At 41.6% G+C, this 27,668-nt stretch overlaps 1 protein-coding gene across 1 annotated transcript in view; it reads left to right on the top strand.

The window, feature by feature from the left end:
* The window catches only part of LOC117542435 (glypican-5-like), a 73,727-nt gene that overhangs the window by 11,914 nt on the left and 34,145 nt on the right, over nucleotides 1-27,668 (top strand). Inside the window, exons 3-7 of the mRNA XM_034210092.1 lie at nucleotides 1-319; nucleotides 1,564-1,746; nucleotides 10,437-10,615; nucleotides 10,805-10,864; nucleotides 11,425-11,547. The exon at nucleotides 1-319 is cut by the window's left edge and continues 226 nt beyond it. Coding sequence (XP_034065983.1) covers nucleotides 1-319; nucleotides 1,564-1,746; nucleotides 10,437-10,615; nucleotides 10,805-10,864; nucleotides 11,425-11,547 — 864 coding nt within the window. The remainder of the gene's footprint in view (nucleotides 320-1,563; nucleotides 1,747-10,436; nucleotides 10,616-10,804; nucleotides 10,865-11,424; nucleotides 11,548-27,668) is intronic.

The following is a 27,668-nucleotide window of genomic DNA, read 5'->3' on the forward strand; positions in this document are numbered from 1 at the left end:
CCACATGTCACCCAAGTCCCATTCCACCCCCTCCACCAATCAGGATGACTGTCTGCGGATGACGCGGCAGGATGTCAGCCCGTTCGGACCCCACCCTCGCCTCCTGGTCAGCGGCCTGACCCGTGCGCTGGGGGCGGGCCGGGCACTGAGCCGACTGCTGAGACTGGCCGGAGAGGTTGTCAACGCAACCGAGAAGTTGACTTTATCCAGAGAATGTGGGCGGGGCTTAGTGAGGATGCACTACTGCTCCCACTGCAGAGGGATGACTCTGATACGGCCCTGTACCGGACTGTGTGTCAACATCATGAGAGGATGTCTGGTAGGTGTTTGAATGTGGTGTGTGTGTGTGTGTGTGTGTGTGTGTGTGTGTTTGTATGCTGGAGGACAGTTGAATATAAAATGCGATAATATGGAGCTAGAGGAAGAAAGGAAATTAGCTTACAAACAGACAGTAAGACTGGTGCTGTCCAAGGTAAAACAAATACACCTATACCAACATCTATCAATGGTTTTACTGGAAGTTATATGCAATTAAGCCTATTTCCTAAACTGTGGAACTTTTCCCTGCTTCTAACTTGCTCTTAAACCTCCTGCACCTTCCAAAGTACAACATATTTTAGATATATGTTTGCTTCTTTAAATTAATTGTAATGCAATTCCAGATTCAGTGGTTAGTAAATGCTCATCTATTTTCTTAAGTATTTTATTTCATAGTAGTGTACAATAACAGGCACAATTTGTTGTATATTTTAGTGTCACAGTACACTCTCTATATTCCCCACTCCCTCCCTCCTCTACCCGCACGCCCATATAGGCAAATCCAAACAAAAAATGTTTAGTAACAATTAAGATAATTTACATGTAAATGCTCATCTGAAGTTATTATTCTAGATAATTAGTGTGCATAATGTAGCAGCCTCTGGATAGTAAAACAAAACCTTTCTTAGTAATGCTCCCATGTCTCACATTTCTGAATCACTCATTCACAGCATTTTATAAATCAATAAATCATTTCCTCATTAAGTTTTAGACAAATACCAAGAGCATTACCAAGAGAACTGGCAGTGTCTTCTGTTTATCTTACTTGGCTGCTTCGAGTTTTGCTGGACAGCTTTAACAGCGCCCACAATAGACAGACTTGGAAGATGGCGCTGTACATCCCGCATGAGAGTTTTCTTGGAAGCAAAGAAAGCGTGGTGGTAAAACAACTTCCCATCATGTTTATCCTCTTCAGTGAAGACAGGGAAAGGCAGACGGAGAAGTAGGAACAGCCTCGCCGTGACAGAAGGCATCTCGGCTTATGACTGCATGTCATCTTGATCATTGGCCTATTTCCTTCTATCTAATTGTTTTTCTTATTATAGCAAAGTGTCACAATCTGTGACTTGTATATTGATTTTCTGAGCATCATATACAGAACTTTTAAGCCAATTTACAAAACTAAACTTGTTCTCTAACTCCTTGTCTCTTTTCACATTTGCCACCTCTATTTTCCCTTTATCCTCCCCCTCTCTTCACTATTATCATATCTCCTCTTTCCTTGTCCTTTCTTTTCTATTCTAGGTGGGGGTATCAGAGCTTGGCGCCCCCTGGGGGAGTTTGGTGGTGTTGCTCCAACGGTTAGCTGCCATGTTAGCAACAAGCAGCAACCACAACAGCATGGAGTTAGCGCTATTAGCAGTCCGAAATCATGTGAACGATGCTATACTGCACGCTCAGCTGCACGGGCCGCGCATCACAGCCACAGTAAGCAAGGGGAGGCTGGGATGGGGAGGGGTAATATGTCCAACTGTGGTTAACTTACACTTGTTACATAAACACCTTTTGAACTCTGGATATTGATGGAAGTCCATTGGAAAAGGTTTGAATGCTAAAGAAATTGTGCCCCAAAAAATGCCCCTGTAAATTACAATTAAAATAATGAGAAACAGATTGCTAAACCATCCTTACTCATATATTCCAATAATATAGTCATTTGAATTTTGGACAGAGAGGGAGGAAGGTTTTTCTTTCAGCCTGGCAGTTGGGTCTCTTTACAAAAGCCTTATACCTCGATGGGCTAAAAACAGCCTAATTCTTCAGAGAATCTGGGGTTCCCCTCAGTCTGTGTGTGTGCGTTTGTGTATGTGAGTGTGAATACAGATCCAGTGCCAGACAAAGGCTCTGGTTGGCGGGACAACCAATACCCAGAATGCAGCTTGGTTCTGAGTGATGAGAAAGTTTCTGTGGCTAATCTCTGGACAAACAGACGACACACAAACACATGCATGTATGCAAACTCTGTTGGAGGAGGAAATAGAGTAGCCATCCAACTTTGAGAGAACATTGTGGACTTAGTAGAGTAGATTCCTGAGAGGTAAACAAACATACACAGGCATAATAACACTGCTAATTATGGCTAATACGAAAATACCACTTAATTGAATATTTGATCAAGCTTCTTATTCATTCGACACTTCATTAAAGGTAAACCCCTAAACCTTTAACGATGTTTGTGCAACATCTAAAGTTGAGAGAGGAATTCCTAGACAGCAGTAATTTCTGTAAAGAAGTAACACCGTTGATAACATTGCATTTTATCGGCCTCTGTAATACATTATGTGTTGTGCTCTACTTTGTTGGATTTTTAAGGTACATTTGTCAATTATATGCTACTGGATTAGGCATTACCAACAAGGGTTACTTTAACAATATCCAGAGGATTAGATGGGAAGATTGTGGGGTGCCGCTACTGTGAAATAAAATGTGTGAATTAGTCAAATATATATAAAATAATTATGATTTTTCGTCACAATGACTAAACTACAAAACTATTACCAGAGCCAGTTGTACACCCTAACACTTTATTCTGCATTTAAAAAAAAAAAAGTTTTATATATTGTTATTTTTCAGTTATAAAATAAATAGGGGGGGATTCAAGGATGACTTCCTAAGACAGCTGATTGTGACATACACAGGACATTACATACACAATACATTATACATTACACAGGAGATGCCATATTGACAGGGTCAGATAGGAGAGCTGCGGACAGTGAACCGCAATCCTCCTGTCTCCCCTCAAAATCCCCCAGCAGAGAAGCTGCACGCTCCATATTCAGTAGGTCCAGATACTCCCTCAGCCATGAGTCCCTAGTAAAGCAGGCTGGTTTGCGTTCCTTCCAGTTTAGTAGGATGAGTCTTTTTGTGGCTAAACAGCCCAATGTCCAGAGCCGATCGGCAGTCCTTGCAACATTGCCATCTGGCTTGAGACCCAGTAGGCATGCAATGGGACATGTAGGGAAATTAACTTTTAAAGATTCAGACATTAATGATATTACTTCTGACCAAAGTTTTTTTTACCGCTGGGCATTCCTAGAGTAGGTGCAACAATGTACCTCGCTTGCCACATTCATGCCAGCATAAGTCTCTGTGTTTATTGTCCATCTTGGATTTTGTAACAGGGGTGATGTATGCTCTATTGAGCATTTTGAACGGTATGATCCTGAATCTTACACATTTAGAAGAGAACATAGCTGACCTCCAAATGAAGTTCCATTGCAAAGCAGACAGAGAGATATTCAAGGCATGCTCCCAGGACAGTTGGACAGAAGAATAGGTATTCGGGGCAGTCCTAGATAAAAATTTATAAATGTTAGAGACCACACCTGATATGATTGCTTTCTTGAGGCGCTGGTCCTCTTCCATACATGAAGCAGGCATGGCTCCCTCCTTACATTTTGTACTAATAATAGATGCTATTTGTGCATATGATAGAAAAAATGAGTCTGAAAGACCATACTGATTTTTGAGTTGTTGAAATGAATGGGTTTGGTCTCTATATATCTGTCCAATTGTAGTAATACCAGCCCTCTGCCAGATATTATTACTTAAGGTGCCTCCTCCTGCAGAAAGACAGGGGTTACTCCAAATGGGGCAAGATGGTAAAGAGAGCCCCTCTATGTTGAGTCTCCTGTGCAGTTGCTTTACAATAGAGCATGAAAAGCGGATGATGGTATTATTCATTGAGGGTGGTGGTCTTGGGCAGTACCACATTGATGCCAGAGATATGTTTTGGTTTAAAGTAGGGCTGTCAAGTTAACGCGTTAATAACGCGTTAACGCAAAAAAAAATTAACGCCACTAATTATTTTTAACGCGATTAATGCATGTGTATTTTTTGTCCTCGGCCGCCCCGTAGTTTCAGAGCGCATCGAGTTTAAAATACCATCTACAAGCTGATGCTGACAGCCCCGCTCCTGCCGCCCGCTTGTGGCAGACCACACTTCCACGCTCACCGGCAGGCACCGACTGGCTATTGGGAGGACCGGGAGGGTGTGTGTATGTGTGGCCCGAGCGAGAGAGAGACCTTACGTGCATTGTTGTTGTTAGCATCTGGTGCTAGCTAGCTGCGCTAACAGATATAAGGAGCTGTTTAAATGAAAAAAGAGGAGCGACATTTCGCCGACAACTGCGACGAGCACTTGACTTTATGCAGGAAGCCAGACAGTGGGACATTGTACGAGAAGTCAGCACACTCAGCACGGATAGTGCAACATGATTGCAGCGTCCAGGCAGCTCCCGTTCGAGCATATGCCTTGAGTTGCACATAGCTCCAACGATCCATCTCTCACACACACACACACACACACACACACACAACACACACACAACACACAACACACACACACACACACACACACACACACACACACACACACACACACACACACACACACACACACACACACACACACACACACACACACACACACACACACACCATTTTTATTCAACCCGGTATCACGGCAAGACGTGAACATGTGACGATTTACCATGCTGGGAGACGTGAACATGTCACGGTTTCGTCCCCTTCAAACGTGACAGCTACACGGTATTGTTAACCCATGTTAACCAGTGGAGAAATAACCGGAAATACCAAGCAAATGCTACCCCGACGTAATGATTTATTTTTTAATAGTCACACTCGATTACAGCGATTTTCTTGTTGCCCCAGCTGGTCGACACCTCTTTTAGCATAAACAAAGGCTACATTAATGTATTAAATCGATGTTAATCCATGCGTGTGGATCAGGTGTGGATGTGGAATTAACGGATGTGACGTTGTGCGATTGAGTTGCCAAGCAACAGCTTCGGTTCATGTTAATTTACAAACTATTCAACTACAACCGTAGTTATATTTAAAAACATGTTAGAAGGCCTCACGAAATACTTTAATGCACATTAAAATGTAAATGTGAAGGAATGTGTGTATAACACAATACATCGGTCATTAAACGAAACCGGAAACAGACGTAGGCAAGATCCTCAGCTCGATGATTGGATGGTTATCCGCAATGCATGCTGGGATTTGGTGTTTATGTGATGTGAAATCTGAAAACGTTTTTTAAAAATACAATAATACTTTATTCCGAGTGTGCTTGCTTTTCTCTTTGAAAGTCATCACATAACGGCATTGTAATACACGGTTCGGCTGCATTAAATATGACATATCTGCCGTAATTCTCTATTTATAGAGCCCTGCTGAGAAGACTTCTAGACAAACAGGAGAACTGCCGCCAAAACTGAACGTGACGTGGATCATAAATATATAAGCAATTAAACAACATCTTACATTTATTTTCACACAATACGTCTCCTTGCAGTATCAACACTAATTCGGCTGACTTTTATATTTGATCCAATTGGTAGATAGGCTGTATTTACACCATAACCGTGCAGAGCTGATAGAAAGGGACACCTGGTGGTCAAAGCACGTTATTGAATTGTATTATTTTATTATTAGATATTAATAGGAGGATGTGCAAAACAGACAAACTAATAAGGCTTCATTTAAACATTAAAGAGTACTTTAGGTTAAGGTCTTATTTTGAATAAGAAAAAAGCTTTAAGAAGAATATGGAGGGATGAAACCCTCTTGAAACCGCAGGTCCTTCCTTCCTGCAGCGGTCAGACTTTACAACCAGCACTGCCCCTAGACCCTCCTACACACACCACAACACAGACTATAACACCCCTTGCTGCTAAATACAAACCAACTTTGTGCAATATGTGCTATATGTGCAATATATATATGCCATTAATAACTGTGTAATTTATACCTGGTCACTAAATCAATATATATGCCGTTTTGTTTTTGATCTGTATTTTTGAAAATGATGTAACTTTTTATCTTTTTTTTAGCATATTGTTTATTATATTATAACTTAGTACTTTTTTAGCATATTGTTTATTTTATTCTAACTTAGTACTTTTTTAACGCATGTAAGATATGCAACACTAAGCTGTCTGTGGCTCTTTCCTGCTGTAACGCTGCACATTTCCCCTCTGTGGAACTAATAAAGGTATTCTGATTCTTTAATGGTCACACATGCAGAGCACACAGCACACACAGTGACATTTGTATCTACAGATAAATATTAAGCCTGACAAAGTACTTAACGTCTAATATATTGCTTTCCTGCAATGTTAACTATGTTTAAGCACTTATTTGTTTATTATTAAACTGATATTATACATATGTATTATACTCTTATAAGATGTATGTAGATAGTATAAGAAATGTGCAGAATGACAGTTTAATGGTGGAGTATACACACATATTGATAGATGTCTTGTAATGCACTGTTGAGGAACCTGCGACCCACGTTTTTCATTCATTGCATAACTACACAGTAGTTGTGTATAATATGATATGTCAATAAACCTTAGCTTATAAAATCTTGAAAGGGATGTGCAAACTAGTCATTATATACAGTCTTTAATGAACTATTAGTAGAGAATAACGAGTAATGAATATACTTTATAGGGATCCTATTAATATCTAATAATAAAATAATAAAATTCAATAACGTGCTTTGACCACCAGGTGTCCCTTTCTATCAGCTCTGCACGGTTATGGTTTAAATACAGCCTATCTACCAATTGGATCAAATATAAAAGTCAGCCGAATTAGTGTTGATACTGCAAGGAGACGCATTGTGTGAAAAGAAATGTAAGATGTTGTATAATTGCTTATATATTTATGATCCACGTCACATCTTCAGTTTTGGCGGCAGTTCTCCTTTTTGTCCAGAAGTCTTCTCAGCAGGGCTCAATAAATAGAGAACTATGGCAGATATGTCATATTTAATGCAACCGAACCGTGTATTACAATGCCGTTATGTGATGACTTTCAAAGAGTAAAGCAAGCACACTCGGAATAAAGTATTATTGTATTTTAAAAAAACGTTTTCAGATTTCACATCACATAAACACAAAATCCCAGCATGCATTGCGGATAACCATCCAATCATCGAGCTGAGGATCTTGCTTACGTCTGTTTCCGGTTTCGTTTAATGACCGATGTATTTTGTTATACACACATTCCTTCACATTTACATTTTAATGTGCATTAAAGTATTTCGTGAGGCTTTCTAACATGTTTTTAAATATAACTACGGTTGTAGTTGAATAGTTTGTAAATTAACATGAACCGAAGCTGTTGCTTGGCAACTCAATCGAACAACGTCACGTCCGTTAATTCCACATCCACACGCATGGATTAACATCGATTTAATACATTAATGTAGCCTTTGTTTATGCTAAAAGAGGTGTCGACCAGCTGGGGCAACAAGAACATCGCTGTAATCGAGTGTGACTATTAAAAAATAAATCATTACGTCGGGGTAGCATTTGCTTGGTATTTCCGGTTATTTCTCCACTGGTTAACATGGGTTAACAATACCGTGTAGCTGTCACGTTTGAAGGGGACGAAACCGTGACATGTTCACGTCTCCCAGCATGGTAAATCGTCATATGTTCACGTCTTGCCGTGATACCGGGTTGTTTTTATTGTATTAGGTTCCAGGTTGAATTGAGGCGAATATTTGTAATGTTCAGAAGTTGTTGTGTTTAATATTCATGAGGATATTTGTCATTGTTCAAATGATAATAAACATTAGCATAAAGCATATTTGTCCACTCATATGTTGATAAGAGTATTACAAACTTGAAAAATATTCCTCTAAGGTACATTTAAAACAGATAAAAAATGTGCGATTAATTTGCGATTAATCGCGATTAAATATTTTAATCGACTGACAGCCCTAGTTTAAAGACATGATGGATTGCTCCAGCCATTACCAACTGCCTACCGGAGAAGCACTTTTGTACGCCCACGATAATGGATACTTTGCATTGAAGGACAGATAATACTGGAATACATCTGGGACTCCCAAACCTCCCATTGATCTTGGAATTATCAACTTATTATGTGCGATTCTGGGTTTTTAATTATTCCAAAGGAACTGAGTGAATAGGGATTTGATATCTTTAAACCATTTTAGTGGGAATTCAAGAGGGATAGAGGAGATAATATGAGAAAGCCTTGGGAGAACATTAATTTTCAAGGTTTCTGCTCTGCCCCATAGAGAAAGTGGTATGGCCATCCATCTGTTAATGTCCTCCTTAATGGACTGGAAAATAGCAGGGCCGTTAAGGCTAAAGATTTTAGAGATAGGAGAGACGATGTTAATTCCCAAATACATTCCATTTGTTTTCCAAATAAAGGGGGTGTTCATTAGGTTGTGCTTATATGTATATGAGTTAAGTGGGATTGCTTCACTCTTGTTCCAATGTATCTTATATCCAGAGAAGCTGCCAAATAAATGTATCATATCAAGAACTGCGGGTATAGAGAGTGCTGGCTTGCTCAAAGTAAGAAGTATATCGTCAGCGTACATATTTAATTTGAAATCGTGTCCATGAATGTTCACACCATATATGTCACTATTAGAGCGAATTGCACAGGCTAATAAACATTGATTGATTGATGGTTCTAGAGCCATAATAAAAAGTAGGGGACTATCTGGACACCCTTGCGTCACGCCACGGTGTAAGGGGAAAGGTTTTGAGATTAATCCATTAGTTTTAACAGAAGAGAAGGGAGCGCTATACAAAGCCTTTACCCAGCTAATCAACTTGGGCCCAAAGCCACATTTATTGAGCGTGTAAAATAGATATGCCCATTCTATTTGGTCAAAAAAAAGTGATGATTATAAGCAAATCATTGGCAAATTGCTGGAGCTTGCTTCTAGGATTATCTGAAAAACCCTCCTCATGTTATTTGAGGACTGGCGGCCTGGAATGAAACCTACTTGGTCTAGATGCACTATAGATGGAACCACCTTCTCCAAACGGAGTGCCAGTATCTTGGTTAGAGTCACAGTTTAAAAGGCTTAAAGGGCGGTGGTTACCCATCAAAGAAGGATCTTTGCCCGGTTTAGGCAACAATGAAATAATGGCCCTGCTCATGGAGGGAGGCATGGCATCAGATTCTAATATTTCATTGAATAACAACAGTAAATATGGTGAAAGCTGTTCTTTAAAACATTTATAGAACTCTGTTCCAAAACCGTCGTCCCCTGGAGTTTTTCCTGATGCCATCTTCATGATTGCGTTTTCTATTTCATTTTGGGAAACAGGTGCATCCATAGCAGATCTGTCAGCCAAGCTGACGCTAGGGAGGTTAAAACCTCCGAAAAAGCTATCTAAGGCTTCTTCGTTCAAGTTATTTTTTGTGCTATATAATTTAGAATAATAATTTTTGAAAGATTCATTGATTTTGGCTGCATCATACTGTAGCCTGTCATGCTCATCTCTGATAGCTGGAATAATCTGTCTGTTTTCTATTTGTTTCAATCTATGAGCTAACATTTTCCCTGCTTTGTCTCCGGATTCAAAGTATTTTCTTCGTAAACGAAAAAGAGCAAAAGCTGTCTCCTTATGTACAAGTTTCTGCAAATTAGTCCTAGCGGTGAGAAGTGAGTTCCTTAGATCTAAATTGAATGGGTCTAGCATATGCTGCTCTTCTAGAGTCTTGAGTTTAAAGTTTAATTGGGATTTCACCTCTCTGCGCTTTTTATTCTCTGCCGAGGAGAAACTAATTAACCAGCCCCTGCATGTTGCTTTGAAAGCTTCCCAGACAGTGGCAACGCTTGGTACAGAATTTAGATTGATCTCAAAGAAATCTAAAATGTGGTCTTTAATGAACAGTGTACATTTTATTTTATGTACTTTATTCTGCATTTGATAGTTAGGGAAAAAACTCTAACTTTATTAAACCTGCTGAAAGAAATATATGCAGCAATCAAACTGTATTTTATTCAGTGGTGTTAAGTAACTAAGTACATTTACTCAAGTACTGTACTTAAGTAGAATTTTGAGGTAGCCTACTTTACTTGAGTATTTCCATTTTTTGCTAGTTTGTACTTCGACTCCACTACAATTCAGAGGTAAATTGTGTACTTTTACTCCACTACATTTATGAAATTACTTTAGTTACTTTACAGATTTGGATTAATAATGTGAAAACTAAACAACACTTATTTTATATGATGCTGTGCACATCATTTTGAATTATTCTGAAAAGCAGCTAAAACACAATCTCTTCTTCAGGTAGAGAAGGTATGTGGACCCCAGGCAGCTGGTCCCATAATGCCAAAGGCAAATCCCACCAACTTGCAGCACACATCCTCTGTGAGCCCTGCTACATCAGTGACGTCAGAGAGGTCAGAAGTCACATCGCCACCCTTAGCAGGTCCTGCTTCTCATCGTCTGCCGCCACAATCCAGGAGGTGAGTCACGTACATCTGATGAAATGTCAGAGTAAGAATATCTGGAGCAAGTTAGAATTAATCTCCAGAAGGTGAATTCAACTTTGGAGAGGAAAAAGTGCCTGCTATTTTTTTTTCATATGACCTTCAATCGTAGCAGAAGAAAATCAACATTGTTGTGTTCTTGTTTGTGTTTGTGTATTCCAACAGGCCATTTCCTCTTAAAGGCTCCAGAGGAGACAAGAGTCGCAGCCTGAAAAAACTGTCTAGGTAAATACATCCACATTAGCTGCAATTACATTTGAATTATTATCGAAAGACTCTTTTTCTTAACTTGGGTATGTTTTTTGCAATAGTCATTATCTCCATTCTGTCTATTTATATGACTTATTATGTTAAAATTACCCTCTAGAATTAAGATATGAAATGAACAATTATTCACAGCGTTGTTAGAATGATTTAGTGCAAATTACTGCAGTGGCATTTGAATTATACAATATCTTAATCATTTTGTTTCTCCTAAAGGATAGATCCATATCCTAGAGGTAGGACTTTAACAAAATAAAACCTGGGATCAGAAAACCCATTAAATGAAAACCTTCATATCAGATCTTCATTATACAGTCTTTATCAAAAGTGCTGTGAGCATGTTTTCCTTCCCCTTGTTGCTCTCAGTAACTTGGTAACTAATCATTCAGGAGGGCTTTCAGAGGGTACTGGACATGACAAGTCTGAATTTAAACACATCATGGCAAATGGTACATTGAAATAACTAACCACCAACAAACCATGCAATCAACTGTGCTTTACTGTCTATGTCTCTCTTTAAGGGAGTTTGAGGGCTCCATCCAGCGGTACCAGTGGTTTTTCTCCGAGCTGCCAGAGATGCTTTGTGAAAGTGAGATGGAGGTTGAGCAGCACACATGCTGGAGTGGCCAAGATGTCGTAGAAAGGTGTGTTGCATTACATTCCTTTATTAAAAATAATTTTAGAAAATTGCCAGTAAGGACGTACCAAACAACAGGCATGTAAAGTAGTTGTTCCAACATCACATGTGATCCTTTATAACTACTCGAGAAAGCCCCATATATTGCATTTCATCTTCATATAGCTCCGTATTTGAGAGAATTCCATTTCATTCGAGTAAAAAAGCTCAAGCAGAACAGGAAAAACAAAAGAAATATGTGCAGAAAGGTTTTGATGGTTTTTGATGTAAAAGAAAATGGATATTGACTTAAAGGCAAAATGGAAAATCCACTAGTTCATGTCTTTTCTACATAAACATGTTTCCCCTCTGTGTAAAGAGATTCTGAAAGTTTCAGGAAAAAAGATTAGCTCACTTTTTGTCCTGATCCATCTTTATAAAATCTGAAAATGAGCTGTTCAGATTTTGGCCACTTTGTGATGTCATAACGATGTTTTTGGCTTGTCCATTAGCCCAGCGGTTCCCAACCTGTGGGCCGCAGCCCCCTAATGGTCCGCAAAGCCATTGCAAGTGGGCCCCAAATAATTTCTTCTTTTTAAAAAAAAAAGACACAAACATGGACATAACAATAACATAATAGGAGATGACATTCCTATCTCAGACAACAACAAAAGAAAAACAGAAGAAATAAAGATACAGTCAGTAGGATCACTTCAACATTTCACAAACAAAAATAGGTTGACAACCAAAAACCACCAAAAACACAACATGGCAAGCATATTTATTATTCCTTTAATCCCACTCTTCAAAAGAGCTAATTATTTCCCATTTCATGGCGTGTTGAGCCACCCCTTGATTTTCCAAAATAAATTGTATTTTTAATCTACTCTTCAAACACCTTACATTAAGATTACTCCTTCATTTCATTTCAAACCTTTATTTATCCAGGTGTATCCCATTGAGATCATTGATCTCTTTTTCAAGGGAGACCTGCTCAAGTAGGTTCCACATGAAACATAAAAACATAAACAGAACAACAAAAAAGGACATCATACAGCATCATTACAGGGATTTACAATTTACATAACTATCCTTGATTGACATTTAAAAATATGTATTTTAGCCAGAAGAATAGTTGTATTTATTAACTGTGTGCGGTCTTCATTAAAAGACCAAATCAAATATTAAATGTTGTAAATGTAAATTCAATATTTGCCGCCAAATAATTTGCAAAACATTATGATTTGTGTGGAAACATTTTCATTATTACGATTTATTTTTATTTTAACCTCTCTTCCTTTCTCTTTCTTGATCCTCCTTAGCAACGGTCATTACAGTCCTTGACAGCGGTCTGTTCTACTGGATTTACAACGTGTCACATGTTCTGAATTGACCAATCAGAACTTTATTTAGCCTCCGTATTGTTTATGGTTGAATGTGGGCCGCAACATTTTTTTGTATTCTTAAGTGGGCCCTGAGTTGAAAAAGGTTGGGAACCGCTGCATTAGCCAATAACCAACCACGGTAACCCCCCCCCCCACACCTTATCACCTGAATTTCCTCCTAGAGCACCATTGTGTTCTTTTTAACCAAATATCTCTCAGTGGGGCGTGGGGAGTGGCTCCTTATTTTCATCTAAAGTAAAAGACAGAGGATCAGCACTTTTGAAACAGGGCTGAAACAGAGGAGTTAATGGAATGCTAATGCATGATCTGTTTGGTGTTTCGAGCCAAACACTTCAGAGACATGTTTGTATATCTGAGACCTATAATATATTGATGAAAAACAGTATAATAGGGGACCTTTACGTTTAAGGCCTGGGACACACTTATGCTGACATTTAAGGCATGTGCAGGATTCAGGAGTCCATGATAATCCAAGATGGTTAATTTGTTAATTTGCCCTCTGTACTGCCACCTGCACAGAAGCTTCAGCATAGTGCAGGAATATTGATGTACAATAGATTACATGTTGTGACTATAACACGAAATGCCGTGAGACTGGGTTGGATATACAATAGGGGGTATATTTGTCCCAGTGTGCTATAGTCACAGTTTCAGTGTAATCACCCAGCAGGACTGTGAGACAGATGTTAACAGCCACCTTAGATTGTATTTCTACTCAACTGCTCCACTGGTGTAAATCATGTTAAGTCTGAAATCAAAGTGAAATCTCCAAATTGCTTTTGAGAAGCTCATGTAACACTGGTGGAATTTGATCTTTCTACATTTAGCTGGTATTGAACAACAGTAATGAGTTATTCACTTTCCTAGTCATCCATGACTGTGCCTAAATTTTAGTCTGAATGATTTTTGATTTTACAAAAGTGAGGCATATGGGTGTGTGTGTGTGTGTGTGTGTGTGTGTGTTTGTGTGTGTGTGTTTGTGCGTGTTTATAGTTGCCAGGCTGGGAGTGGGGGGGTGACAGGGTTGTGAAGGTTAGAGAGTTTGTTTCCAGAGTCTTTCTCATGGTGATTACATTGGCAGCTTAAACTGGTAACAAGACAAATAGGCACACATAAACGCACACACCAACACACACACACACACACACACACACACACACACACACACACACACACACACACACACACACACACACACACACACACACACACACAGACACACACACACCGTGCTCTGTCTCCATCAGTGCTTCAGTCATGGCTAGTAAACCTCAGATGGCTCTGCTATGTTTTTAGCTTCTGATAATATTTCAAGAGACATGGAGCAGGACCCCATTAAGATATATTGTCTAATTCAAACGTAATTTAAGGATGAAATTGTACATCGTGTATAAAAAACTAAACTCATTACGGTAATACATGTTGTAATATATCATCTGATAGTGTGGCTCATCCTAAAATAACAGTATAATATGTTTCAATTGGCATCGGGAGGTATCACTGATTGTGATTACAACAATAAACCCACATAGAAAAGTGTGCAGTTTAGCTAATAGTCTTACAGCAGCCTTTTTATGAGAATGTCTTTGACTTGTCATAGCAGGAAAGCACACGTCTTACTAAAAACACTACCAAGGGTTGTGCTGTACTCCAGTTAAAGTGACATTCAATCAGCATTCACAAGCTTTGAATCATATGAAGCCAGGACCCAGGTTCTTACAGCGATACCATCGAGAATGGATGTGTAATTGTGGACTACATTGTGAATTACCTTTTATTGTCAAATGAAAACATTTATTATACAAGGGATGTTTTGGCATTAAAAGAGATGCTGTAGTATAGCTTACACAACAAGTGGCTTGATGTGCCAGATCAGGCAGAAGTCAATTTATCATCCTCATGGTTTCTGAAAGGCCCTGAAGTCTGAGTGCTAGATAAAGCTTCAGTGGTATGAAGTTGATTCTTAGCTTTCCACAATTTACTTTGAAACTTTCTGCAGGTCAGTAAGGTGAGGGTTCTGAACAAGACTGAGAGTGACATATTTGGAAATCCTCAGACCGCCTCTATCTGGGAAATGTGTTTTAGAGTTTTATCTCTTGGAAGGGAAGAGATAGTTACACTTGGTCGTGTTGGAGTTTGTCCAGTCTTTGCCTCTCTGACCTCTTTACATCTTCTTCTCTCTGACATCTATCCATCCATCTGTCCGTTCATTAATTCAGCCGCCCATTCATCTCTCCCTCCTTCTATTCAGAGCTCCATTCATCTCCTCCACCCTCTGACCCACTTCACTTACAAATGTCGAAGTTGGTGTGAGTGTGTGTGAGCAGGGCCGGCTCTAGACAATTTGCTGCCCTAGGCGAGATTTTAGCTGGCGCTCTCCAACACACATTCATGTGTGTTGGAGGAGGTGCTCTGTAAGGAAGTCTGAAGGAAGGGGCGGATTCTTTTCGGCTGTGTACTTTCAAATTTTAGTGCACTCGAGCCGGTTTCTGAAACTTACCTACCCCACCTTTAACATTGATTTATTTATGCATATTTTTTATCTCTCCAGTTTTAAACGATATTTTTGGTTTACTGTCCTATAGTAGCCTATACATTGAAATGATTTAAAACCTGTTTATACCAATAATTATAAAGGAGTGCCTTGGAAATATGTGTTTACATAAATTGTGACCAAACCGTTTGAGACCCACTGAGATAACTTAGACTAAAGTGAACTATCTAAACACTCAGAGTCCTTTACCTCACTGAGCTGTAGTTATCAGCCTCTCAGTCTGACTGGAGAGGACTCTCCCTCCACATTATTGTAGAAACATATTCTCCTTATATCCGTTAGCGCAGCTAGCACCAGATTATAATAACAACAGCGCCGGTACCGGTGCGCCCTCCCTCTCTCCCTCGCTCGCTCCCACGCTCACTCGCACTTTGGCTGTGAGTTGCAGGCGCCTGATAAGCCAGGCAACATCCCCCATTTTCATCACTTACAGCGCCCCTCGTACAGGGCAAATGAAACGTGTAACCGGGGTGAAAAGGGTGTTACATTTACTTAATTATGAATATTGTTACATCAAGGCCGAAAATTAGGTTGAGCACCAACTGTCAAACATTTTTTTTTTCCTCCGAGAGCTGCCAGCGCAGCGCCTCCCCAGATCTGGCGCCCTTGGCGAACATCTATAACGCCAGTGCTACGGGCCGGCCCTGTGTGTGAGAACAAAGAGATACTGTAGGCGGCAAAACACACAGAATGATGAGAAAGTCTGAGAGTGCATGATAACGGGGAGGAGAGCAGATTATCAGCGCTTTTCATGATTATACTGATACGAGCTAGCATGATGGTGAAGATGGGTCAGCAGAGCAGTAGGCCTCGTTTCCTAAAGAGCACCAAAGTCAAGCTAACCACAATAGAAACTGTAGTTGGAACAGTTATTTATACGGGATCAGCAGAATGCCAAAACAAACACGCAATCCATTTTAAGGTGAGAGAACATACAATGCCTTTTACATTTAAGAAATGTTATGTAAAAATCTCAGAATACAACTACCAGTGATTGACCTAATGACCTGAAAAAAGTAGAGAACTACGAGTAAACACTGATATAAGCTACGCCGAACATAAACTGAGATCATGGCACAGGTAAAACTGAAAAAGAACCCTTAATATTACACTATGAGCTTTTAAATAAAAGTACATGGTTTATTATGTGATAACTAATTTGTATACAGAAACAATCACATACTTATATACACGATGCAAATATATTCACATTTTGTCCAAATATAACACTACAAGTACAAACCGCACTTCTACATTAATTAAGCACATTATTAACACAGAGCCATCTTCACTATTTTTTGTCCATGACAATATACTTAGAAGCCCTCAAAATAACTTTTAGAAACTCAATACATCTGTTCCACGTAATATAAGACATGTATATAATACAAGGACATTTTAAGTCACTTAAGTCATCCTTTATTCCTCTTAATGTCACAGCCACATCTGTAGATAATTTACAGTGGCCATAAAAAATGGCGATTAAAAATGAAATCCAGAGTGTGTGTGATATTTATCGCAGTGTCTAATATGTCTCTGAAACTCTTTGACATGCGTATGAAGAATGATGAGGTATAGGAGTGAATGGTATTGCATAACTGTGCTGTAATATTTAAAACAGTTACAGTTTAAAGTTCTAAATACAGTATGTGTTTCCAGCTAACTAAACGGACTAAACTGTACTCCTAAATTGATGCGTTAGAGCTGTAATAGCAGTTATCTCCAGAAGAGGGAAGCATCTTATCACCATCCTAAATAACAAGTTATTAGCTTTGCTTTCATCTCTGAAGAAAAACCACACCCAGTACTTTACCAATTTCACGTGACAGATTTATGCATTAAAATCTGTTTCACATCAGCCATTGATGTTCCACAGAGTCAGGACACTGCTGATAAAAGACAGAAAGAAATGTCCGGAGGGGCTGAAGAGGAATACGAAGGATAGAGAAAGTGAGACAAAGTGCCAATGTTTCCTATACAAACCACAGCGTATCACTTTCATGTATTTTACAGGGGGTACAGGTGCCTCAGGTGTCATGTACGTGTGTATGTGTGTGTGAGATAGAGGTATGTAAATGACACAGGAATGCATCTAGATGTACAATTGAGGCTGTGACTCTTATATTCACACACCTCGCTCAGATCAGATCACTATCTCAGGGTAATTTCATTTCACTCTGGGACGTGTGTGTGTGTGTTTCAGTGCATGCCAAAGTCACTTTAAACGTTACTGTTAACAACCCTGCTGTAACCGAGGGCAACAGCAGAGCAGCTTTGTCATTACGTTGCTGGTGATTTATGTGTGTCGTTCTCCAGATCTTATTAAATGTCACTCTGTGTGTCGTCTGCAGCACACTTTCTGCAACATTATTGCCTCCTCAAACAGACAGGGCATCCAGACAGTCTGTAATCTGCCCAACAGCTCATTCTCACCTCTGACAGCTCCCAATACTTTCAGTAGGACAGCAGGTATTAGACGTGAGAGAATTCTTAAACGTGCAGATGCTTTTGATATCTTTCTCTCTTCCTAAATATCTAGGTGGGATTTCTGAATGATTCTAAAGATTTGTGCAATTCCTACATGTTAATTACAGGTTTTTGAACAAGAAATGACTCAAGTTTCTTTTTAAATATTAGACCAAATTGATGAAAGAGGCCAAATATCTGATCTCTGTGGCTCCAATCAAAATTGCATTATTCTGCTTAAACTCATTTGAATGAATGTAATAACCCTGAGAGGCACTCAAGTTAAAACAAATAAAGCTACCCCGCCTTCGCCTTCAGCCTTCAGTAAATTGATGGCTGTTGAGCATTAGGCGAGAATGATATCTGTTCAGCCTTCAACAGATGTTTAGTTGCAGCTGGCAGGGTGTTTTAAGAATGTCTCTTCCTGCAAATAACACATAGTTTCACACAACCAACTCTCTCTGTTCCCTTTTCAGCTTGCAATGCTATGCTGATGTTTGACAGCTGAGGGGAGAAGCAACATGAATCCTTTCTTCTTCTTTCCATTGCACCAAACATTACAGAGCATGGCAAATTAATCATGTATATTTTAATTATGTCTTACATAGTCAAAGTCATAGAAATTGGTACACTTTTCCCTCTGCATTTGCGATGGAGATTGCAGTGACCCTAATACATATTGTTGTCCTACCTCATCCATCCATCCTGGAATTGCTAATCAATAACACCTGAAGACATTCCTGTCAATAACGTCGGGTTACGTATTGTAACCCTTGTTATATTAGCACAGGCGGAGCCCTCTACTGGACTCTATGGGTACTACCTTATCATGCAAGCATTCACCTACTGAGATTTCTATGGACGTAGCCGGCCCCGGGGCGGGCCTACCTGAATGCGTGCGCATCTCACTTCCGTATAAAAGGAGGCCTCGCCTCCTGACCACCATCCTACACCACTCTTCAGCGAGCGGTATAGGACAGACAGTGCCCCAAGGTAGAGGGCTCCGCCTGTGCTAATATAACAAGGGTTACAATACGTATAACCCGACGTTATATCTCTCACAGGCCCCGATGTATGCACGCACTGTCGTCCAGCACACCGTTCCACCTCACTGTCCCCCTCCTGACCGGCTTTAGCAGCCACTGCGCCTCACTCACCTCCGCCTCGGTTGTAACTGTGGAGAAGTCTGGGCTGCGGCCGATAGAGCACACCCTTACGCGCTTGCCTCGCGAAAAAAAGTGTGCTCGAAAAAAACAGTGCTGAGGGCTCCCCTGCATCCACCTATAGGCAGACAGGGAAAAAACCCCAGCCCTGTAAGGGTTCACTATGCACTCTCCCTCCTGAGTCCCTAAAGAACACGGGGAGAATGCAAGTGCCCCCTATGTCCCCACACTCAAACACTGACCCTGTGCCGAGTGTGTAGAGACTTTAGTATGGAGGGCTCTCCCCCTCCTGCCCCCAGGCAGGCGAGGGAAGCCCTCCAGCCCTGAAAAAGGGCCCAGAGCACCCCACGTCCCCCGCGACCCTCCAGGGGTCCGGAGAAACGTAAGGGCATTTTACGCCCGGGGAGAGGGTCAGATGCCCACTGACCAACAGCCCCCCCCCCCCTCACCAGTCCTGTGTTGCTCCAGCAAGCACAGACGTTGAGAAAGAGCCAGACATATCCAAGAAATAACACTTTATGAAGGGGCCTGGCGTTGACCAAGACGCTGCCGTGCATATATCCTCCATACTCGCACCGTTGAATAAGGCTGTTGATGCAGCCACAGCTCGTGTGGAGTGCGCACGGACCCCCGTGGGACAGGCTCTCCCTGCCTGCTCGTAGGCGTGTGCAATGCCTTCGCAAAGCCAGCCTGCCAGGAGTTTCTTGGACAGAGCTTTTCCAGTCACCCCGCCCCCGAAGCACACAAACAGCTGTTCAGTGCGTCTCAGGGTAGCTGTGCGCTCTACATAACATGCTAACGCCCACACCGGGCAGAGGAGGTGTAATTTAGCTTCCCTGGCCCCACCATGAGGTGGAAGACTAAATCCCCCCAACTGAATAACCCTTGACCTGAACGCACTCCTTAGGTTCTTGGGCACAAAGGAGGGGTTCGGTCTGAGTGTCGCGCCGCTCCAGTCACCCCGAATCAGTAAACAGCTCGGGTGCACCGACAGAGCGGTTAACTCGGACACTCTTTTGGCTGACGTTAAGGCAAGTAGCAATGCTGTCTTCCACGACAGTGCTTTCAGGGAGGAGAGCTCCAGAGGCTCAACTGATTCTGTGACCAAAGCCTCGAGCACCAGCGGCAGGTCCCACTGCGGGGTGGAGGCGCGCACTACTGGGCGCAGCCTCCTGACCCCCTGTAAAAACCGCAACATCAGTGGATGAGAAAAGGCTGACCTGCTGTTGAATCCCTCATGACAGGACGAGATGGCTGCTGCATACACCTTTATAGTAGAATGAGCTAGTCCTCTGTCCACCAATAACTGTAAGAAGGAAAAAAATGGAGCCCAACTCACAAGATAGGGGCTCCTCTTTCCGCTCCTCACACCATCGCTGGAATCCCAGCCACTTTGGCCTGTAACAGGCTGTGGTGGATCCCGCTCTAGCTGCCTGGATAGACTGAATAACGCTATCAGACATTCCACCCTGTCTCAGCCTGTCCCTCTCAGGAGCCAAGCCTGGAGAGGACGGCCCATAAATATATAAAAAGATAAAGTCCATTGTTATAATGGGGTATTTTATTTGTAAATTACCCTTATTACCCTTATGAACTCCATCATGTCTGAGGTCGGAAAGTAAACAAACGCCTCATACAGCAGGTGGGCTTTATACCCCCTCCCCCGTGTAGTTCTTCTTCTCTCGTTTTTTTTTTGTACTCGCCGTGAAGTGGTTTTGCGGCCTGCCAGTAAACCCAGAGAAGAAGAAGACGAAGTGACGTCAGCGTAATCTTGCCTCAGGGAAAGTACTGCGGTGTGAATGCGATTGGCACTAGCCCCCTGGCGGATTCAGTGCCGTGGTACGGCAAGTCCTGCGGTGTGAAAGCGGCTCATGCCGTCTCTTCGAAACGGACATTTTGGGTAAAAGTGGAATTGTGGAGAGAGATTACTCTTACTCTGGGATAAATGCACTCGTTCTCACTGAATGCATTTTTCCCACACACACACATCACTCTAGAACTAGAGTTTACAAACATAAACCACCGTTCCCCTGCGGAGGTCCCTGAACGTACCGCGGCCACTCTCATGAGGGCCGCGCGCCCACGTATTAACGCTGTATTTCCCATTCAACGGTGAAATGCATTAATCAGAGCTATTATACCAGGCAAGGTGTGTTTTCTGACAACAGCACGCCGGCAATAGCGTCTCTTGAACCCGCACAGTGCTTTGACAGCACACGGTTTATTCCACTCACGTGCACACGCCCACCTGCTGGCTCCCTATACTGGGGTTTACAGCGGGGGCGGGGAGTGTAGGACAGTGTTTCTTCCGCTGGGGATGGGCAATAATCAGCCACGCTGCGATTACTCCTTATCCCGTGAGCAGGGATATCGATCCATAGAGCCCTCCCGTAAAGACGGGGGCTCCCAGGAGATCAACACAGTCCTCTTTGGAGAAAGAAATGCCATGCGACGTGATATCCCAGGGACATCACAAGGCAGGCAGCGGCGGCGGCCTGTGATGAATTAGGGTCGACCCTATATCATGTGAAGCCACCGAGCACCGGTCCCCGGGGGAACCGGGCCTGGGGCAAGGCTCGTGGACCAAGCTACTTATTCGGCCTTGCGGCCCAAATCCAATAATCACTCTGACCTGGTGAGGCGGGGGCATCTCTAGCAATGAGCGAGTAGCCCACACACCCGCAGCCATGATCATCATCCAGGGAGCTTGAAGGAAATGGCGAACGTGAAAATGGCACCACCTCGGCCATATCCTGGTCCCCCAAACACTCGAAGCAGAGGTGGTGGGGGTCGGCGCCCGCTATCTTTCTTTCTCTTTCTCTCAAAAAATACGTCTCGGACTCAGTGCTATGCTATCACCTCCGCTCGCTGAAGAGTAAAGGATGGTGGTCAGGAGGCGAGGCCTCCTTTAATACGGAAGTGAGATGCGCACGCATTCAGGTAGGCCCGCCCCGGGGCCGGCTACGTCCATAGAAATCTCAGTAGGTGAATGCTTGCATGATAAGGTAGTACCCATAGAGTCCAGTAGAGGGCAGAGCCTGTGAGAGATATAACTCCACATTACTCTACGTTTAGAGATGATCATCCCTACATTACATAGTATTTTAGTTATAAATGATTGAGACGATGTGAATATTTTTCATTTTAATTATAAAAGATGAAAGATTACATAAGATTTCCTGTTTTAGGAGTCAGTAAAGATGGCTGTAATTTATTTTAGAGCTTGTCACACATTGACGTCATTATATCAGCGACAGCCTTTACTGTGTCTCAATACTGTGGATTAAGCCATGCTAAAATGACCATTTATGTGAAAGGCATTTATTTCATGCTTGATGGTAAAATACATCTTTATGCAGATGATACACAAATATACTGTGTTGCTGATTCTGTTCAGCATAGAAATTACAAATACTTCTTAATTAACTTCAATATTTTAACATTTTTTTCACGAAACTGTGTCTCGGCTTCTTAACATTTAATAAACTATGAATGTGTTGTACTAATTTAACGGGAAGAAACTCAGCTAACTGACGATACGAACCATTTTTACCGAAACAAAACACAAGTCTCACAAGAAGCGTCAAAATGAACCCTGTGCGAAAAAATGCTACCGCACTTAGCATAGAACTCTAGGTATAAATACTTTATTACTTATCGGATCTGCAAACAAGCTTTGCTAGCAAGCTGAAATTCCACAGATTCTAGCGGTATTAGTATCATCACTGAGCTCGCGAAATGGGAAGCAAATACAGACGTCACAAGTTCCAACACGGAGCTTTAGGTAGCCAACACGGCAATATGTCTTACCTTTTGCTGTTATTCGGATCAAAAGTTGTGTTTAATGGCATTAAAACGAGAAAAACACGGCTGAAGGTTAATCCATAGGTTAATCCAATGTTGCGGCTTTCACACCAGCGCTTTTCCCTTTCTAGCTCCGAGCGGGAGCTTTTCTGGTTCAGCTCCGGTTTCCCTTTTCTGCTCCCGCTCTGTTCACACCGCCCAGAGCCCGACTGGGTGATGCCGCTGCTGCGTTATGACGTCACCGTTTACATCGCTGATTTGCTCCCCTGACGGCGTTCACAACAACAACAATAACTGCGTCGGGTCGATGATCGTGTTGCTTTTAATCACACGAAGCCAGATTAAATTAAATAACGACTTCTCCAACCTTATGCTTTTCTCCAGAGTGCCGTGGTTCATTGTTTATTAATGTGTTTCTGCGGCATTTACTGACCGCTGCAGTGTTGGCTGCTCTTCCACGGGAGTTTATTCTCCCGTTAGCTCCCGGTTAGCTCACACTGCAGCGGCCGCTCTAAAGTATTCACTCTCCAACTCACACAAGCCAACCCAGTCTCACGGCATTTCATGTTCACCAACACGATTTTTAATCTATTGATTCGTGTTCACCAACACGATTTGCCCCTTTTTTCGTGTTGCACAGCACGATTTTAAAAGCAATGTATTTCTACTGCCTGCAGCACGTCTTTTTCTCCGGTCGGGTCGAGGAAGACCGGAAACTGTGTGGTTCATAAAAACATGTTCTTACTCAATATCAAGCCACAGTTATTGCTTTTATTTGAAATCGTATAATTTCGGACTTTTGTTGCCGTCTGTGAGGAAAATAAATGGAGCTCAGAGCCTCAGGATTCTGAAATCTGTATTTTTAAATATTTTTTTCCTTCTAATTCGATATTCTTTTCAAAATAACACACTGTTATTTACTCACCATCCATCCATCCATCTTCTCCCGCTTATCCGTGGTCGGGTCGCGGGGGTAGCAGTTCCAGCAGAGAGCCCCAAACTTTATTTTCCCTGGCGACATCAACCAGCTCTGATTGGGGGATCCCAAGGCGCTCCCAGGCCAGCGAAGAGATATAATCCCTCCACCTGGTCCTAGGTCTACCCCTTGGTCTCTTCCCAGCTGGACGTGCCTGGAACACCTCCCTAGGGAGGCGCCCAGGTGGCATCCTAACTAGGTGCCCGAACCACCTCAACTGGCTCCTTTCGACGCGAAGGAGGAGCGGCTCAACTCCGAGTCCCTCCCTGATGACCGAACTTCTCACCTTATCCCTAAGGGAGACACCAGCCACCCTGCGGAGAAAACCCATCTCGGCCGCTTGTATCCGCGATCTCGTTCTTTCGGTCATGACCCATCCTTCATGACCATATAGGTGAGGGTAGGAACGAAAATGGCCCGGTAGACAGAGAGCTTTGCCTTCTGGCTCAGCTCCCTTTTCGTCACAACGGTGCGGTAAAGCACAATAACACACAATTATCCTTGCTTTTATTTATTGGTTTAATTCCATAATCTCGGGCTTTTTTGGCGTCCGTGAGGAACTGAATTTCAAAATAAAAATAACCGGAAACAGACGTAGGCCTGGCTATAAGGGACATTTCGAGCATCATTGCGATTGTCAACATTTCTGAGTTTAGGATGGCCGAAGACACTACACTACCCATAATCCCCAGCTATCGTTTAGGACTACAGTCCCCGTAAGGTTACGCAGAGCGTCAAACAGCTGTGGGAAATGGAACGAAACCACGCCAGACTATCCAAAACTGGAATCGAACGCCCCCCCCAGAACTACACATGCTGGCTATTGTGTTTCGCAAAATGTTCTATGGGACGTCTTTACTGAACGTTTTCGTTTTTCCCACAATTAGTTATTTTTATTTTGAAATTCAGTTCCTGACGGACGCCAAAAAAGCCCGAGATTATGGAATTAAACCAATAAATAAAAGCAAGGATAATTGTGTGTTATTGGTGAGTAAATAACAGTGTGTTATTTTGAAAAGAATAACAAATTAGAAGGAAAAAAAGATTTAAAAAATACAGATTTCAGTATCCTGAGGCTCTGAGCCCCATTTATTTTCCTCACAGACGGCAACAAAAGTCCGAAATTATACGATTTCAAATAAAAGCAATAACTGTGGCTTGATATTGAGTAAGAACATGTTTTTATGAACCACACAGCTTCCGGTCTTCCTCGACCTGACCGGAGAAAAAGACGTGCTGCAGGCAGTAGAAATACATTGCTTTTAAAATCGTGCTGTGCAACACGAAAAAAAGGGGCAAATCGTGTTGGTGAACACGAATCAATAGATTAAAATTCGTGTTGGTGAACACGAAATGCCGTGAGACTGGGTTGCACAAGCAGCTGATACATATCCCCAGTTCCCCTGAATGTGTGTCAGTCTGAATTTACGCTGTTTGGCATCACAACGCTGTTATGAAAGTTTCTCTGGTATAAAATGGGTGATATTAGCATAGCAACCGAAGCTAAACTGACTACTTGCTATTGCTATCCTATTGTGGCATAAACCGTTTTCTACACGCACATTTTACCGGCGTATTTTTATTATGATTCTACTTGTGATAGTCGGACACGACAACCTGGCAGCCCATGTATTGATTCCATCCGATAGCTGCTACAATACAAAACAAAACGTCTGCCTCTCTCCACAATGATCAATAACAGTGAACGGATGGTCAAAGTAAGGTACAAATAAACAGAATCACACGAAGCCTGGTTAGTGTTGCCTGACTTTATAAAGTGTGTTTATAAGCACTACTGCTTGTAGGCAGGCGTCGACCCATGTTCAGGGGAGGTGGGTTTAGTTTCCTGCACGCCTCGACGTAAGCGACGCCACCTCTTAGCTCTGAAGCTCTTGCCTCTAGTCTAGACCATAGACTGTATATATAAATGGACGTAGGGACCGTGACGTCACCCATAGGATTCTGCAGTTGCCGTGAAGCCCTTAGTAGGCGGAGTCGGCCACTAACGGCTCGACAGTGACGCCAGAGTTCAACTCCCGCCTTCTCCAGCCTGCTCCAAATAAGGGCAAAGAGGCGGAGCCGAGGCGGGACCTGCTGCCACCGAGCTGGAAGTCCCAGAGCTAGCTGAAGCTACCAAGCTAAGCTAACATGCTCCCCATCTGCACGCTGCCGTCGCATTTTACGTTTCTAAGGTAAGCGGACATGAAACTATTCAGCAAAACTATAAATAATAATCTAAGTTATTGAGCTTTTAGCATAATACTTCAGAATCTTAAAACCCCTTAACGTTTGTATGCAATTGTGCTAAATTCAACACTGGAATCAAGCAAATATTAATATGTTTGCATGACATTAGTTATTTATATTTTGATATCACTTAACTATACGTTTAATACATTTAAGTCAAGCTAAGGTACATGTGATGGTAGCTAGTTAGTGCTCTTACCTGTGAGGCCTCCTCCAAACAGCATAATAACCAGACTGTATCATTAAAACTAAGTACCAGTTATAGATCCTTGACTTTAGACAAACAATTCAAAAGACAAAATGTATTTAAAGACTAATCTTTATTTGAATGTGCCTCTTAACCTGAGATATTAGTTATACAGTAATAGTATTGACAATCTAAAAAAACTGAGCAACTCAACAGTCAACTTTATGTTTCTTATTGTCTAAAGCATTTATTATTTTCATTTTCCCAATCTCATATTCAGCGTGGACGGATTGAGACAGCGTGGTGTCCAGAGAGCTGCAGAGACTTCAGGGAGAAACCTCTGTGTGATGGACGTCCTGTCTGTTGGTTTGGAGAGGACTGAGGGTCTTTCCTCTGCGAGGAGGACCAGGCCTGATGGAGGAGCCCATGCTGGGCAAAGCTGATACCAACTGCACAGGCCTAGTCTGTCACTTTATTTGACTAAATGTGTTTACTTATACATTTAATAGGTTTACACCTTCTGTCCATATGTGCTTTTTATTTAAAACATTTTATTAACTTTTGGTTCACATTTCAATAAATTGTATTTGCACTCCTTTTGTCCATTATTCTTACTGAAAATGTTAGATTACACATTCACATCTGACTGAAGATTGGCCCCATTTATTTGTGACATTGCAAAACAAGGTACATGTTGTGAAGCTCATAAAGTGAGGCAAATAGAAATAATCAGCTGATGGAGTGTAGATGTGGAAATAGCTGCATTCGATCAGCTGACTGTTTTTACAATAAAAGTAGTTTCTTAGTGAATGTCCTGTACTGGTCTTAAAATCTCATAACATCAAGCTTTTAATGTTCCTCTTGGATGTTCTTCTTGACCCTCAGAGAAGGAGAAAATGTCCTGTCTTTCAGGCATGTCCTTTCCTAACAAAAATGACAGGAAACATAAAACATATTATTGCAGAACAAGTGTGTTATTTATGAAAGCGGTGTGTTTGTGTGTTTAGGGGCTGTAGATATAATTATTTTGTAATTGTAATGTTTTTTTTTATTTCAACAATGAGCTACAAAGACAATCAGATTATGAATGAACAGTATGAAGTTCATCAACATTGAAATATATGTTATTATCAAAATAATATTTAACTGTTATCAAAACGTAGTGCAACTGTAGAAGCTTGCTCTGTTGTCTCACTGAAAGAATAACTTTTACCACGTTTTTTACAGACAATATTGAGAGATAAATAGTAGCAGTTCTCACTATGTGTTAAATATCTTTGCCTTCAATACATTAAATTAGAAAGCTGACAAAGTCATATTGCTTGTTATCATCTAAATGTAACTTT

Source organism: Gymnodraco acuticeps, unplaced genomic scaffold, assembly GCF_902827175.1.
Source record: "Gymnodraco acuticeps unplaced genomic scaffold, fGymAcu1.1, whole genome shotgun sequence".
NCBI classification, from domain to species: domain Eukaryota; kingdom Metazoa; phylum Chordata; class Actinopteri; order Perciformes; family Bathydraconidae; genus Gymnodraco; species Gymnodraco acuticeps.